The sequence below is a fragment of the Embiotoca jacksoni genome, unplaced genomic scaffold, assembly GCF_022577435.1.
Source record: "Embiotoca jacksoni isolate LCO1_2020_lvr unplaced genomic scaffold, fEmbJac1.0.p SCAF_1, whole genome shotgun sequence".
NCBI lineage: Eukaryota > Metazoa > Chordata > Actinopteri > Embiotocidae > Embiotoca > Embiotoca jacksoni.
In genome coordinates, this window is record NW_027185229.1 from 4,615,329 (window position 1) to 4,632,748 (window position 17,420).

Consider the following 17,420-nt stretch of genomic DNA (forward strand, 5'->3'; position numbering starts at 1 on the left):
TTTGACTGGCAGCTCGTCTCTCCAATCTGTTCTGTTGTCGTACTGTATGTTGGAAATTGCATCCCTGTGAAAGTTGGTGTAATTTACCTTTTTCTTTTTACCAATTGACCATTTGCTAAACCACACCCCCAAACAGTGATGGTCCAATCATAATTTAGGAAAAGTAGCTTTGGACTTTCTATAAAGCCGAAACAGTGTGTACAGGGCCTCTAATGTGATCAATAATATATGTATATACAGAGTTCAGAGGGTTGTTTCTTTTTTATCCTTTACAAAATCAGAAAACAGTGTATTACTGTATGGTTACTAGCTTACTTATGATTTAAGGATCTATTGATATTTCCAAAGGCAAAAAGCCATTTTTGTTAACAACATTAAGTGGAGTTACAAGTTACATTAGAAAAGTACCTGTTCAGAACTGGAACATCCACTTTAATGGGAGCCTAGAGGCTACAAGGTAAAAACTGTATCGAATAAGATATTACATCAAAGAATGACAAATTTACACTGGATCAACTCAAGCCAAAGTTCGTATTTGCTAGGCAGTATTTGATTTGTCAACTAATTAGTTATTCCTGGTAAACGAAAAAGACTTTAAAAATAAGACAAAAATCAAACTCCTGTGATTCTTGTCCAAGTATGTTTCTCTATATATCTATACATGGCTGATATCATTATAAACTGGTTGTGCCATGCACCAACAGTAACTCAGGGCAGTGAGGCTTAGCAATTGGTCAATTCATTGTTTCCCTGGCTGTATGCGTTCATATTTACCACAATGTTTTCTCTAACAAACCATCAGGGGGCGCCAATATTGGACACAATATTACACATCCCCTCTATTAATGAGAGCAAGGTATCAATTGTTGAAATGAATTTCAGCTTTGCTCAAAAAGTTCAATTGATCAACATTTAAATTAGAGAGATAGAACTTACAACAGATTTTTTCCTTCAAATGTACACAACATGCTAAATTGTACATTTAATGGTACAAATACCAGTAATATCTATTTCCAAAAGGATATTTCATCAGGCTGGATGTTTTCCAAGTTAATTGTTGCAAAAGAAAACAATCGACGGTATATTATGTCATCCTGTGTCTCCGATTATTTTTTCAAAAAGGAATATGGCCTGTTTGTGGTCAGTAATATTAAGAAAAATGCCTGAATGCCAGCAGACAACCAGGGAAATAAGAAAGCAGATGGACTCTCACCGAGCATCCACAAAGGTTTGTGTGCTGCTATGTCAAAGTGAAAATTCTCATTCTCAGGTACTATAAAAGGGGACTGTAAAGGCAGGGGACTGTCTTTTTTTTGTTTTTGTCTTAACTGTTATCTTACATATAATATCTGCAGAGACATTAATATTGGTTTCTAACCCTACTGTAGATCTAAACAGATGAGTTATTTCCGGTACAATTTTAGTGGTTTAAGCCTTGTTTGAGACTCATGAACGATTTCTTTGTAAACTAAGTCTAAACCTTGGCTTAATACAATATCTGGAAAACAGTCTGCAGAGTTCACAGCAGTGTTTGTTTTCCAAAGTGCTTGTAAATCCTAACTTGCAGAGATTGCAGTGAGGCGATCTGATGACAAAGAAGTCAGTTAACCTCAGCAGCCTCTCCTGTAATATTTAAAAAGCTATGACAACTATTTACACATCATCAAGTAATGAAGTGGTGCTGAAATAGGCTGAAGTACAAGCCTCAGAGCTCGGGGCGACGTAAAGGAGACCTATTAAGCTCATTTCCAGGTTTTTCGAAGGAATTCCTTTGTTCACCTCATGTTATTAAATTTGGCCACGTTTCATGTGAACATCCGACGTTGTAACATTAGTAAACACAGAAAAGCGTAACAGGTCCTCATTAAGGTGGAGCTGATCCAAGGTCAGATGATAATTTAGGGCTTCTGCATGACTAAAATAGCTAAACAGATTTTGTGAATTTAAAATTTTTGTATCATAGTTCTTGCAAAATTTATTACCCATCATATGGAAGAATACTTCTTAGACTTTGATAGCAAATCCGCTCAAGTGTTCATCATTTAGATTGGCAACACAAGGACGAATGACTTGCCCACTGAACTGTTATGTTTCGAGATGTCCAATGAACCGATCAGCACCACTAGCATCATGCATCCTTCAGCGTATGTACAAGCACAGCAGAGAGTGCCTACATAATTACTACATAATCCTCTCTAGCAATAAATAGGAGTCAGGGGGAAGTGAAAAAAGAATTAGAGATAAAGCATGTCTTTGCATTATTACCACAGGAAACACATTGCTGAGCTGCAGAGCAGGGTCAGTTTGGCTAATTGGCACAGATAAATAGATAGCATACAGTGAAGGGCCCAGTGGACTCAATGTCAAAGTATACAACCCACAATGCTATGGAGGTTAATTTACCTATTGACCACAGTTTGTACCACTCACTCCAGTTTTATAGGCAAACTACTGTACAAATACCTTATTTCATACATACTTTAAACAAGTAATTATGGTCAAAAATCAGTGCACCATCTTCTTAGAGTTGCAAGACTTTCAGCTTTGGCCAGATTTGGAAGATATTATCTAAAGTGTGTACATTTTGTACACAAAAGCACAGTACATATATAACCACAAGTAAAGGGAATCATATGCAAAAGCAAAACATGAAAATGAGTATTTTACAAAAAGGGGTGACACACTGAAAGTACCATTATTGTCCCAGTAAAAAGAAAATCTCTTAAACAAGGCATTTGGTTGATTGAAAAAGCTAGCTAAATTCACAGGGTCGAGTTATGACTGAAGTATGACTAAAATTATCCTTCAACCTTTACCTGAGTTTCTAATTATGGCAAAATATTACACCCAAGAATGCTTCATCAAATTAACCCCATACAGATATCCACACATACCCCCCCACCCCCTCCCAAACACAACACCTAAACCCCCGTAATTTCTGTTGGAGAGTGTAAGCAGCTTCAAACTCACGTTGGATACATGAAAAAGCAGAAGTACGTACTCGCTTATATCATAGTTCATAGAAAGCATCTGGACAGTATTTTCTACTTTTAGCCACTATGAATGCTGTTTTATGATCCAAGCATCACTTAATTATACTACATACTGTACGTCTCTGGGTCTTTTGTAAGGAAAAGTGCACTAAATCTCCGAAATATTATTATTTTTCAAAAGAAGGAGCGATATTGCCGAGCTGAACAAAACTTAAATGTAATAATAACTGACATAAATTGGGGTTTTGCTATCGAGCGGAAAGACATCTGTGGGACAAGAAGCTTTAAAAGTGCTTCTTGTCATTTTGGAGTGGTACAGAAAAAAAGCCCATGTTCATAAAGTGATGTGAATAGGTTGCTATTTGCAGTATTCAGAAGTGTCAGACAACAAAAATATAATTGAATTGACTTTGAAGACTTACTGCTGCCTGTAGGTGTGCGTGCGTGCGTGCGTGCGTGCGTGCGTGTGCATGTCAGTGAAGTGCTGCAGTGCTGAATTTGTTTCATTAAAGAGACACTACATCAACACAGTGAGGGATGCCAAGACCTATCAGGCAAGATGGATAAGCGAAACATCCGCTGAAGTCTTGTGTTTGTGTGTCCACAGTTTGTGCATATGCATGTGCTGCCCACACACATAATCTTAATCTACCACATAAACAGATTTGTACATCAGTGCATGAGTACAGGAAGTTTACTCCCGTCAGGAAGTGTAGCAGCAAATAGTGGGTGGAAGAAACTTGGGATTTTAATAAGAAATCCCTCTCACTTATGACCTACTTTCACCCAAGTAATCTTGCCTGAAAAGCAGCTGGTTGAGCTGTGAGACGTCTAATTACATTGGCTTCCCGGAGAAGTTCAGTAGCTGGGAAGGAGGTGGACTGCTCAGTAAAGCTGGTCAGTCCGACGCCGTCACTAACCTTAAGGATCAGAGCGGAGCTGGAAACAGGCAGGGAGAAACCGGCGGGGCTCCTTTTACCATTTGCATTAAGGGATAAATGGCAGGTATGAGCCATATACTGTGGGTGGGTTGAGATAATGATCTGGCACTTTGGCCTCAGTGCAGTACCTATCCTATCCTAGTACACTTTCTAGAGCAGATAATACGATCCAGTCAGGTCCTCCAGGACCAGTGCTACCTCAGTTGTGCTACTAGACGTGTGCTTTCCTGTTTGCAAGGTCAGCAGCCAGACAGAGCCAAAGGGCCACAAAGGAACACATCCACAGAGGAACATATCCACGCAAGAGCCAGGCATCAAATAAAGACTTTGAAATGTCAAGCACCAAGTGTTTGTACACAGAGAACCGTAAAAATGTTCCCACCCACCTTGTGGCAAAGTCCAACAAAACCGAGGTAGGGAAAATAATAAATTAGATGGTAAATGGTCTGCACTTGTATAACGCTTTATCACCTTATTGGTCTCAAAGCGCGTTTTACACTGTTTTCCATTCACCCATTCACACACACTAATGAGCTGCCATGCAAGGTGCTCGCCAGCAGGACTACATTCACACACCGATGGTACGCTATCAGGAGCAACTTAGGGTTCAGTGTCTTGCCCAAGGACACTTAGGCATGTGGCCAGGAGTCGGGGATCGAACCAAAAACCTTCTGATTAGTGGGCAACCTGCTGTACCATCTGAGCTACAGCCTCCCAATTAGAAAATTAACGAAAGTGAAAATTAGTAACATGACTTATGAAACACATTAAGGTTTCAGTGATGTACTGAAAGAACATTGAACTCATGGAAAATAAGTAAAAAAAACAGGAGTTATTGTATTTTATGTATTTTTCCAGTGACGTTGAAGCCAAGATCAGCAAAAGTCTATCGATCCACTGCAGTGAACACATGATAGTCTGTGTTCAGTGTCACCACGCCGTCCTGAATGGAGGAACAGAAGTCCCAGTTTTTACGTTGTGTCCATCTGCAATGTAGATTTGGACGACGTCTTTGTTTTAAACAATATTTACATGAAAACACATCTGTGAGCAGATTTATCTCTCTCCGTCTGAAACCTTGAAGAAACAACAGAAGGACACTTTTTTTTCATGTAATACCAGGCTGCGTTTTCCCTTCAACTGTTTTGCCCGGTGCATCCGGTGCTGTCTTTTCCAAGCAGCACCACGTCTGAATGGCACTTTCAAATTGGCAGTTAGAAATCTGAAAGGCAAATTGTTTATTTTTTCTTCCTTCGGCCTGCATATTTTAGCCCGGCTTTGTCTTGTTGCATCGAGACACACCTTTATTGCCTTGTAAACTGTGATTTCGTTGTCACATCTGAGTGCTTGAAGTGAGCCGGTCCCAGATCATTGGCAGAAAGTTGCAGCAAAGATGGCTGACAGAGGAACCACAGTGTCTTCGGTTCTCACCTCTTCTTCCACACCTTTGACAGCCAGATCTTCACCGTCTGGTCGCTAGAGAAGAGGAGGGAGGGGCGGGGGAGCAAGGACAACACAACAAAGGGAGCAAATAACAGAACATCAATCAGGCAATCCTCCCTTCAAAACAACTCATTGTACATCAGAAACAACACAAAGGCATTGACTTTAAAGTACACTTCACACATGTTCATTCATTTTTCCACTCAACAGTCCGTAGAAGACACCCATCTCATAGAACCGGTTAGAAGTAAGTTAAAAACTCTACAGCAATTAAATATCCAATCAACCACAGTAACACATGGTTGTTACCCACAGTCACAGCTTTACTCCCAAGTGACCTCGTAATTTAATTATCAGTTTCAAATTCTCTTGGTGGTAGTCCACCTGACGCTGCCTGGCCAATTAGGTAATAATCAGGACAGCAACACATTTTCCAATAACACTATAACCGAACACGTTGCACTTTGGTTGGTGTTAGGAGACGCTAGATAAAAACATTTTTGGATTGGCTCTTTGAAAAATACACTTAAAGCTTTCTTCATAAGAGTTACATGAAAACACTGATGCCACTCTGTGCACTAAATATGAAGGTACAACCAGCCGGCAGCTGAGCTAATAGAAACAATTAGCAGGGTTCTGTCCAAAGGAAATTAAATCCAACAACCAGCACCACTAATCAGGAAGTTATTAGCTCATTTGTTCGCTAAAAATCACAAGTCTGTGAGGTGGTCTGAGACGAGGGTATACGTGCTGGGCTAGCTGTAGCTATATGGTGAACCACCAGACATGTGAGTCTGGTATCAATCTTCCCACCATCAACAGAAAATGTGTGTTCCCCAAAATGTCAAATTATTCCTTTTAAGTAGAAGAACAAGCACAGCCGGTTATTTTCTATTTGCACACATGACAAAAAGATTGTTATTCAGAGCTGAACTGTGAGTTACTTGCTGCTTGTAGTGAATGAGAAGTCTTAGTAGCGGCAGTGTTCCGTAAATGAACCAGTGACCATACTGAAAGTTTCAAAATCAGAAGCCAAAAAGAACAGCAAGTGTAAGGACAACATCAAAAAAAGTTAGAAAAGGGAAATAAGAGAAGCAGTGCAAAAATGAAAAGGGACATAGAAACAGAAAAAGCAAAGAGAACGTGCAGGTAGCACACAGCTAAGAAAATTATAGGTAGGGAAAAGAAGTGCATCAGGGGAAAGAAGGAGGTAATTAGTTGAGAGAGTACCAGAGGAGGGGAGGGTTGGTGAGCAGAGAAGAGGCAATCATGGGAGGCTGGTGGCGCGGCCCTTGATGGCCAGAACCCGTCGAGGAAGACATGGGGTTAAGCCTGGCACATAGTTCCACAACTTCACCCTGCAGTCGCTGGGGTCGGGGGGAGTAGAGGAGAAGGAGGAGGAGGAGAATGATGAAGGTAAGGGTGAGAAACAGGAGGAGAGGAGGGAAGGCAGAGTTTCAGAGACCAAACCAGAGGAAACATTTGTCCACAGAAAAAAGTAATAGAGGAAAAGGAGAACAGAAAGATGATGGAGATTAAAGATGTGCTGAAGCAAGAGAGTGAAGAGAGAAGACAGGAAGTAGATAGGATTTATGTGAATCTCAGTGAAACCTGAATGAGAGGTGAGAAAAATGAACACAGGAGAACTGGGGGGATCAAAAAGTCCCACTCAGACACACACAAACAAGTAAATAAGCAGCATCTTTTGTCGGATGGAGCTCCGAACTCAGCAAAACCGAGCTCTGAATTCAAAGTTTAAATTTACCTGGACGCAGTGAAGATATGTCTTGAGTTGGTACATATGGCGTTAATGGGGCTGTCGTGACCTCTGACCTCTCCTATGGGGGTGAAGTTTTCTACGTTCCACACTTTCAGCATGCCGCCCCGGCAGGCGCTCAGCAGCATGGGCCGGCCCGGTACGTAGGCCAGAGAGCACACCCAGTCCTTGTGGGCGTTGGGGATTTGCTGCGGAGTCGAGGCAGAGAGAGATTCAGGGTCAAAGTTACTTTCATATATATAAAACTCAACACAGCTGTGTATGAGTCACCTGAGGTTACTGCCTTCTTTAAATAGCAGCAGAAAAACATTCTGTACATGTTCAGTGTTCCATTTTTAATGGATATAAACTATTATCGCGTAAAGCAGAATATTTCTTGAATAAAAAGTGCACAGCATCGTTGCTAGGCAACATATAGGTACAGGTATGGTTGAGACTGCACCTGGTAGTTATTCTTAGCTTGTGTGTTCAGTATTTTACAAAGGCTTCGAACAGAGTGGAATTATCTGTTTGATGTTTAATAATCACATTGACATGAACAACAGCAGAGAAAATGACAAAAAAAAGACCAGAAGCTATTAAGCTTGTGTTAATATTTGTGTGTAAAAGTTTATTTCAGTTGTATTCATTTCAAATTGCAGAGCAACTTTTAGGTTAGTTTTTGAGTATTTTGATCCTTACAAGCAGATCTCATCTCTATATGATAACAAAACATTTGATTACAAATACGTTTTATCAATTAACTGCTTCACAAAAAAATCTGAAGAATAGTCTCTACATAGACATAATTTTTCAGATGTTTTTGTATGAAATAAAGAGAAAATGAAGGACAGCGTGAACCTCTCTGAAGATGGGGGATGTTAAACATAATCAGTCAAATTTTTTTTTCACAATTCAGAGCAAACACAAAGAGCTATTTGGATTTCACACAAAACTGTATTAAACTTTTATCATCCCCACAAGTTAGGTCTTGCTGTTGTTTTTTTATTATTATTCTGTTTTAATTTATAATTTGGATCTGAACAGTGGAACACATACACAACAAAATTACATGTATTGTGTTATATTACTGTTGTGTTTCATTTGCATCTGGTATTAATTGTTATTTAATTTTTTATTTTTTTTTTTTTTACAGATTTGTTTTAAAGCTGCAAATACATTTTCTTTGCCATTATTGTTTCCAACAGGTATCTCACAGACGAACTTCTTTGCTGTTATCTTTCTGCACGTTTTCCACTCTGCAGTGATTTAGTCTATTCACCTTCTCTACTTTGTATAGGCAGTAAGTTATAACGCATATATCTGTTCCTCGTTTATATGTATCTATATATCATTAAGCCACATTTCCAATAATCTAAACAAAGGATCCACAATCAAAAGTAAAGAATGTTTTTTTCCCGTTTTGTTTTTTCCTGCAAAAAAAAGTGATTTGCATCGAGGTAATTTCATGATTAAATAGAGCTATACTGGAAGTCATTTTCTGTTAAGTGAATCTTAATGAACAAAAGTCCGAGCTGATAGCAATTTAAACATAGACTCAATCGCTGTTGAGATTTCACTGTCGGCACAAATGGATACACACGGACAGGAAGTGTGTTTAGATATATTGCTGTCTAACGTCAGTGATGACAGAAGGAACACTGAACCTGTGGATCTGTGCTGTTTACACAAATGTCTCATCTACTGCATCAACATGTCCTCCTGTTGTCAGGATTTGATGAAGCAGAAGGAACTTTACACCCTTTTCAAAGATCGAATTCACTTTTACTGTCATGTATTTACATAGAAAGTATGAATATAAACAATATACTATTAGCAGATTTGTTTTTTCTCTAGACTATCAATATTGGCCATAAAAAAATTCAGCATCATTTGAACTCCCTACCGACACGTACGACAGCACATCTGGCATCAGAGTTCATGTAATATTTATTTTTTTGTTCATTTAAATGTATAACTAAATAAAGTGCTTCTTCTTAGCGCTCAAAACAATAAAACATTGTCTGAATTTTCATGATGCCAAAAGCTCGGGACGCATTAGCTTTTCTTTTTAACATGTGGCTGCTGGTCACACAACATTTACTCTCAGTTCAAGTCAATTTACAGACCCGAAACCTAAAGGACATTTAAAGTGGCCTTGTGACATGGGACTGCTCTGTGTTTGCTCTGAGTATATACACTATGCCAATATCAAGCCCTATTTATTTGTATATTGTAGTAAAGTTAGCATGCATGATATATATTATAATAAACCATGTCACCCTCTTTATGTAACATTATTGGCTGAGAAAACTACCTGAAAACACAGTTAACATCTTCTATAGGGTGGTTTAAAAAGCAGATGACGTGTCTAATTACTAGGGTCAGCAGACTTCTGTAATGTATAGAGGGAATTTGTTGAGAAGGTTGAGTGCAACAGGAGCTGTACATGGGGAATAACAGAAATATAGAGAAAGTTCTCACATCCATTCCATCTACCGCACTATCTGTAAGAACTTTACACCTGTGGGTAAAAAGGTGTGAAAGCCTTTTCAACTCCTCACAGGGAGCAGCAACACACTGCAACAACGGTTGTATAAGCATGTCGATAAACCAGTTAAAACACACACACACACACACACACACCTACCTGATGTGGTTTCTGGAAGGTATATTAACATATTTATCAACCAAGTGGAAATCACTAAACCACAGCATACAGTAATTACAAACAAACTACCTCAGATATCCCTCGTGGAGAAACACCAAGGGGTTTCCATTTTAACAGAGGAGTCAGAGCGGTGCAGCTCACAGCAGCAATTCTGAAGGTGGAAAACTTTCCAAGTCGACTGTAATACATTCTATTATACCCCAAGCCACAATCTGATCTCATTACATAATTAGACAGAGACTACTGAGTTAGAGAGGTTGTAAAATGGATTGTGTTGGCTGCCTCACAAATGAGGTTAGGGTCATATACCACAGACCACAGCACTGACTGAGCTGATTAAATTCAGCCTTTGAAAATAAATAATAATGTCCTGTGTTTTCATGTTGTCTGTTTGGATAAAAAAGGCTAAATAGAAGTTATGCAAAACAACTTGAGAAAGTGTTGCTTGATATGCATATCACTGCATGCTAACGAGGAAGCCACATCCACCCACGAGGTGTATTATCATGCATTATTAACATCTGCAGGCCACAGAGGATACACAAGACACGCCGCAGAAGCCAGCACACGCATACAAAGACACACACACACACACACACACACACACACACACACACACACACACACACACACACACACACACACACTTTCCTCTGTGATGGACGTGGGCTCTAACGCCCTGATGTTGACACAGTGCTTTCCCGCCACATTAAGCATGATGACACTTTGTTGACTCTCTCCACAGAGCGAGCACTCTAAAGAATAAAGGAAGACGTGAATGGGAGCACTCTGGTGGCAGGACGCTGCCCACCAACTGAACGCTCAACCAGCAGCACAGCTTTTCACTATCACTGTCTAGCCGGTGCCAGATAACAGGTAAGATACACTCTGCAGCAGTGTGGGCACAGAAGATGTGCACGTGTGTTTGTCATGGGTGTGAATAAAAAACAGAAGTTACAATAATACAGAAACTAATTTAAAGGGCCTATATTTATTTATGTCTGATATAAGTAAAGATTTTCCTTTCTTTACTGATTATGTAGCAGGTCAAGGTGTTATGTAAATGCAGAGAGTCTTCAAAGAAACGCACACAGCCCGTATTTAGTAACTGTGCCATTTGGACTTGCATAACTTTGTGATGTCATAAACTCACGCTCACGTCATATGTCCACTCCAAGCAGCAACCAACGGTGACGTCACTACTTGGTTTGTGACCTGCCGTTATGAACGTTAAGACCATATTTGGACGATCTGGGAAGGAGCGAGCAGTGGATCTGACTCAATCTGATTGGAAACCAGAGGACACGACACTGTAGCGGAAACCTGACTACACCACAGACCCGTCAATCAAACAGACACTCCCCCAAAAATACTACTTTTTGAGGCCGAATATCGAATTAATGGTGGGATATTTTTCAGATGGACCGCCAGAAAAAAAATACAAAGAAGTGATTTCAACAGAACCAAAATCATTTCTGGGAAAAAATTTATCGACTTTGTATTTCATGAAACAAGTTGAATGGTCCTGATTGGCTGACTCACTAACTGGGAGGACCTCTCTGTCTACCAAAGTACTGCGTTAGCTCCATCTGCACTGCGCACACTATACAGAAAAACTGACTTTGCCCTCCAGATGATAAAAGTTAAGATATCACGAATTAACCGACCACAATTAGACTGTACAATAACTCACCTCTGGCAAAATAATACTGTTGACTGTGTTTCTTGGTTGTTTGTATATAATATATATAGATATATACTGTACTGTATACACTGTATATACTGTGCATTTTATATTTTATATTTATATTTTTACTGCAATTTTACTGCTATTTTATTGCTTTTCTATTGTTCTATTATTATCTTGTTGCTTCTGTATGCTGCTGTAGCGAAAAAAAATTCCCTCGGGGATTAATAAAGTAGCTACCTAACCTAACCTAATGATCTCAGAGTCAGATGCATGTTTCTATCAGCATGCCACATAATGTCATGAGTACGCACACACACACAAACACACACACCTGTGTGAGCTCCTGGTGCTCCAGTTCCCATTTCTTGATACCGTTGTCTCTTGACCCGCTGAATAGCACGTCTCCATGCACAGCCAAACACTCGATGCCATCATAATGCGGAGGCTCAAAATTATGAGCTGGACCTACATTACCCAGAGTTCCCTCTGCCACGTCAAACACCTGAGGAGAAGACAGGACGTAAGTGACTGTGAAGCAAATGTCTGGATCTGTGACTTGTCATTTGATGGATTATATTTTTGATGGATACTATCTGAATATGTATTTGTGTGTGTGTGTGTGTGTGTGTGTGTGTGTGTGTGTGTGTGTGTGTGTGTGTGTGTGTGTGTGTGTGTGTGTGTGTGTGTGCGGTACCTTGACGTAATGGTCTTTGGAGCCAGTGATGACTTGGTCTTTGCCCAGCAGAGACTGTCCCACTGTCAGACACATGACAGAGCCAATGTGGCCCATCAGCTTCCCCATCACTTGCATCCTACTCACACACACACACATACACATACACACACACACACACACACACACACACACACACACACACACACACACACACACACACACACACAATGAGGAGAAGCAAAGGTGTGTGAAATGTATTACTTACAAGAATCAGATTTTCAAGGTGCCTGTGTCACTGAATGAAACCACTATCCATTTCACGAGTGAAGTAAAACCACTGAGACACAGCGATGCCATAGGCAGAGACGATGCTGATGAAATGTTTAATACATTCGTTTCTCATTTCTGGGGGGGGTTATGCTTCATTAAATGGTTCTGAGCCCCTCAGCGTAAACTGTCTGGTCCAATCTGTTAATCATTTCTCTCCAGAAGCATAAAAACGGAGGAGAAGACGGCGTTACCACAGAAATGGGCTCCATGTGGTAAACATGCTCATGTACACGCCTCATATCACCACGACTGGATGCCTTTCCTTCCTTTTGACAGCCTTCTAAGTCTCTTAGGTCAGACTGCTTTCTGGTTGATTAACAACTAATAGATGAATATATAACATCCAAAGCCATGTCTAAATGTATTTAAGGGGAAACTCCAAAGTACATGGATGAGCAATGTATGAATGTGAGGACAACTAAACATATAAATCAGTGAACAAATGAATGAATATTGAAATTCACAAATGACTGGCTGTATATTTTAATCTGTAACTGGATAAGGTGATCAATGAATAAATTAATCTCCTAATATATTTATGATTAGACAAATGTACCTGTTGAGGTCCCATATGCGTACGGTGTTCCCAGCAGCAGCGTAGAGCACAGATCCTGATGGGTTGAGGGCTATCTGGTTGATCTGACACTCGCCCTGAGCAAAGGTTATTGTGCGGGTGGTGGTGCCGGCACACGCATCGCCTGAAACCACCTGCCCCGATGAACTGTCGGGTTAAAGAGCAGAGAGAGAGAGAGAGAGAGGCAGGAGGAGAATAAATGGAAAACATATGAAATTGGAAAGCAAGTGCAATGAGCAGCACTTTACTGTTGTCATTTCCTCTTGATGCATTCCACATCAAGCTTTCTTGGTAATTTGTCCCTTTTCTGCAGTTTGAAGCCTATCGCTGAACAGAAAAAAGCCTTATTCTTAAATCATTTCTATCAAATCTTTTCTGAGCTGCAATTTACTAGTTGAACAGCTCCGAGCTGTTTGTTTGGTACCGAGGAGGAGACTTACGTGAGCGTGCGGATACACTTGGCGGAGTCGCGGATGTCCCACACCTTGATGTAGGAGGTGGAGACGGAGAAGACCAGACAGGAGGAGGGGCAGTATTTGACCGACACCACGTTGTTCGGGTGGCCTTTGAGGGTGACGATCTCCTGGCCCGTCACCAGGTTCCACATCTTACAGGTACGATCTGGAGGAAAAAAATGGAGAAGTTCGAATAGGATGCAGTATAAAGAGATCAGGTCGACGCTCACATGCACAGCATATCGTATAAATCTGATCAGCTGACTTTAATTCAGGCTACTACTACCAGGGAATGCTGTAACATTCGATGCAGTCATTCATTTTTACCCTCCTGTTAAACTTCATTAACTTTAGTGGTCACTTAACTTTCCATATATTTTCCCATCATATTGTAAAAAAATGTAATTTTTCAAATCTTTCTTTTTTGACCACAGACTTGCAAAATTATTTAGAAAAATTCTGTTTCAGCCGCACTTTGTGTTTAATGCTAATTAGCAAAAGTTATCATGCTAACACTGCACTAAAATAGCGCACATGTTAAAAAATGATGTTAGCATTTAGCTTAAAGAAACCGTTGTTCATCCTCACATAGCTGCTGAACTCTTGTAGCTACATATATTATCGTCAACAAAAATTTCTATAAAGACAACACTTAAATCAAATGGAAATATAGTTCAATACTTTCAATGCATCATTTCCTTTTCTGTGAGATGAGAACATCGATACCACTCTCCTGTGTTTGTTGAGTATGAATCTAAAGCCAGTTTAGCTCAGCTTGACATAATACCAAAATATGCCATAATTAACTTGTCACATCATCTGAAATGTAAAGACAACAATCTGCGGTTGTTACATATTTGTTGTTTTAACATTGTACTGTGACTTTTTTCCTAAAATTAGATTACAAAAAATAAATTCTTACCAATTTACAGTTCTATGACCTACTCATCTGATTCATCTAAAAAAAAGACGTAAATAAGCACATTTCCCTAAATATTCCTTCAATGGTGTAACTGTTTTAGGATGACAGACTTTCCATTTCCTTGGTTATTTACTTTAAAGTGAACAAGATCATTTTAATAAAATAAAAGAGGTTATGTGAAATCTGTTTTAAAGGAAGACCTAATGTTTCATTTAGTGACGTGTGTACCTTTAGATCCAGTGAACAGCAGCTCATCTGTAGCATCCACGCACAGAACCGGCTTTGAATGGCCCTCGGCTACCGACATACACTGCAGAGGTGCCGTCCGACCCCCCTTCACACCCCCGATGGGATTGATCACACCCCTATCGTTCACAAACACACATACGGCGTCACATACAGTCTCTTCAGTATAAATCAGAGAGGAGGATCTGCAGTGAATTCACTGCGAGACGCAGGCTGATCACAAACATGCACACAAGAACACAAATTTACGTTTTGTCATTATGCAGAGACAGCACAAAACTCACCGGATACATTCCAATCAATTATTTAGTTATGCAAAAACAAAACTATGCACATACACAGTCGTGTTTCCAGCACTTCAGATACAGATTCATTGATTTACATTCATTTCATGGAGACTTAAAATGACCATAAATAGTACCTGTATAAATCTAAACTTAAAGTAAGCCCTCACCCTTAAAATTTTACGATTTACATTATGGGGACACCTAAAGGAAGGCGTGTCACCCACAGTGTGACAGTGTAAACACATTTATGTCCCCACAATGTCAGTAATCCAAGTACAAAACACTTATCTGATGGTTAAAGCCCACCCGATCCATTTCTCTGGTCTGCATGCGTCCCTCCCTTCCTCCTTTCTTTTAGTTGTGCAGCAGCCCCATTAAAGCACTGCAACACTAAGAGCTGCTTTACTATTCAACTTGTCTCTCAGATACACACACACACACACACACACACACACACACACACACACACTCATATCCACGTAGACATAACACACATACAGACTCTTCTATACTATATACACTCGATCTCTCTTGCTGGACCTCTACCCCTCCAACCGTCCCCCCCCTCCCCCACCCTTACAATCTATGTCCCACTGACAGGCCAGAGTCCCAGAGAGTCTGAAGAGCAGTCAGCAGAGTGAGACAGAGCAGGGAGAGGGGGAGAAAAAAAGGGGTATGTTTATAGGAAAATTGGTCCCTGGTGGGCTTCACCAGTGGTGGTTAGTGTGTAGGTGATAGTGTATGTGTGTGAGAGAGAGTGAGATAAAGAGCAAAACACTGAGGGAATTCAAGAGGGTGTGAGAGGGGGGAAAAAGTCTCTGATTACACATGAAAGTCAGGACCGATTCGTTTCTACGCAGAGTGAGCAAAATACAGAAGGGTGTGCTGGAAACTTGTCAAGGATGACAACATGCTTCTCTTCTGTGCCTGACGGATGCTGATGCATGAAAACACACAAAAGTCAAATCAAAAATCGAACACCAAACCATAGTTTCGATGTATCTTTTTTTTTTTTTTTTTTTTTTTTACAGTGCATAAAAATGACAACCAAAATCAAAACGTGTCATTCGCCAGCCAGTGAAAAAAGGCCGCATGCATGTTTGCAAAGTTTCACAAAACACAAAAGAGCACCCACTTGCACAGAATAAACTCAAAACAATTGACAGCCGCAGCCTTGAAGACCAATTCCACAGCAGCCTGGAACTCAAAAACACACCCTAGCACAGCATCCTCAGACGTCATCATCACCACATGCAGCATCCATTCTCCGCCACTCAGGCTGGCACTGACTCTCATCACCTCCACAGCCAATCGCTTTTTTCAGGGGCGCAGGGAAAAGGCTACGTGTGGGTAAGTGGAGAGATGCAACAAGTCGACAACATGGTCAGATCATCAGCTCCTGCAGAGCCGTAGGACTAGACTGTGATGGCAGGTGTACGGAGCTAACAGCATCACACGCACTCTGGCCCGCCTTCTTTTTAGTGCTTTTTCAATTTGGGCAATTTGAGCGATAATAGGAAACTGTTTTTTTTTGTTGTTTGTTTGTTTTTTAAAGCGAGAGAGAAAAACATACATCTTATAATCCTAATTATTTTGTTTTAATAAATGGAGAAGATAGGAAAATAATTTGAGTTTCAGTGAAATGACCCTTATCACTCTTAAGGTGAATAAACCAATTATGTAAAAGTCTTATGCTCCATTCTCATTGATTTAAATGATAATTCATAGAGTTAACCACATTGTTGTTTTGGTATTAAAGCAATCATGTATTTTATTTTGAAATACCAAAAAATATTATTCATTTTACTTTTATGAATTTATCTCTGCACATACAAACCACTTAACCAAGTTACTTTATTTGCCGGGAGACTGATACTGCATGACTTTGAATACTTATGTTTTTTAGTTTCTCTTTTGTTTTTCTATAAAAATAAAAAATAAAAATGTTTTTTAAAAAAGACATAAGGCATACACATACTACAATGCTGCTTAGAGAATGGCAGAAAATGTTCCAATTTATCAGCGTCTGTGGAAGATATCATAGTGTGCTGTGTTATGCACTAGGCAAGAGCTGCTAATGGATGTTGCAGGGCCAAGACTCAAGAGACCAGCACTAATGAAAACATGGCGGGAGATCAGCGTGTGCTCTCTGCAGCATCCAGAAAAACAGACAGAAGGGCCTCAGTGAAAGGTGCATCTATTTGAGTGTTATATGAATGCAAAAATAGAAACAACTGATCAAAATGTAGAGAAAATTCTGTTTCTATCGTTACTTTGTGTTGAAGGGGAAAATTATTTGTCATGCTTTTTGCTTTCTAGCTAAATACGAAGTTGTAGCTTCATATAGCAGAAGGTTAGCTTAGCTTAGCAAAAAGACCTGGCCCCCTCCAAGAAAAAAAGAAAACCACATCTGGAAACAGCACCAGCGCTTCTAAA

The 17,420-nt window shown here is 40.0% G+C and overlaps 1 protein-coding gene across 4 annotated transcripts in view; it reads right to left on the reverse strand.

Moving 5' to 3' along the window:
• Positions 1 to 2,908: 2,908 nt before the first annotated feature.
• The window catches only part of kif21b (kinesin family member 21B), a 60,131-nt gene continuing 45,619 nt past the window's right edge, over positions 2,909 to 17,420 (reverse strand). For 2 of the 4 annotated variants that reach the window (XM_069157340.1, XM_069157332.1), the window contains 8 exons: positions 14,680 to 14,816; positions 13,515 to 13,695; positions 13,057 to 13,221; positions 12,189 to 12,306; positions 11,826 to 11,996; positions 7,143 to 7,342; positions 6,608 to 6,744; positions 2,909 to 5,410 (listed from right to left, as the gene is read on the reverse strand). In XM_069157340.1, the coding sequence (XP_069013441.1) occupies positions 6,645 to 6,744; positions 7,143 to 7,342; positions 11,826 to 11,996; positions 12,189 to 12,306; positions 13,057 to 13,221; positions 13,515 to 13,695; positions 14,680 to 14,816 (1,072 nt within the window). In that variant the 3' untranslated portion in view covers positions 2,909 to 5,410; positions 6,608 to 6,644. The remainder of the gene's footprint in view (positions 5,411 to 6,607; positions 6,745 to 7,142; positions 7,343 to 11,825; positions 11,997 to 12,188; positions 12,307 to 13,056; positions 13,222 to 13,514; positions 13,696 to 14,679; positions 14,817 to 17,420) is intronic. The other 2 variants (XM_069157359.1, XM_069157350.1) reach the window with 1 other exon arrangement.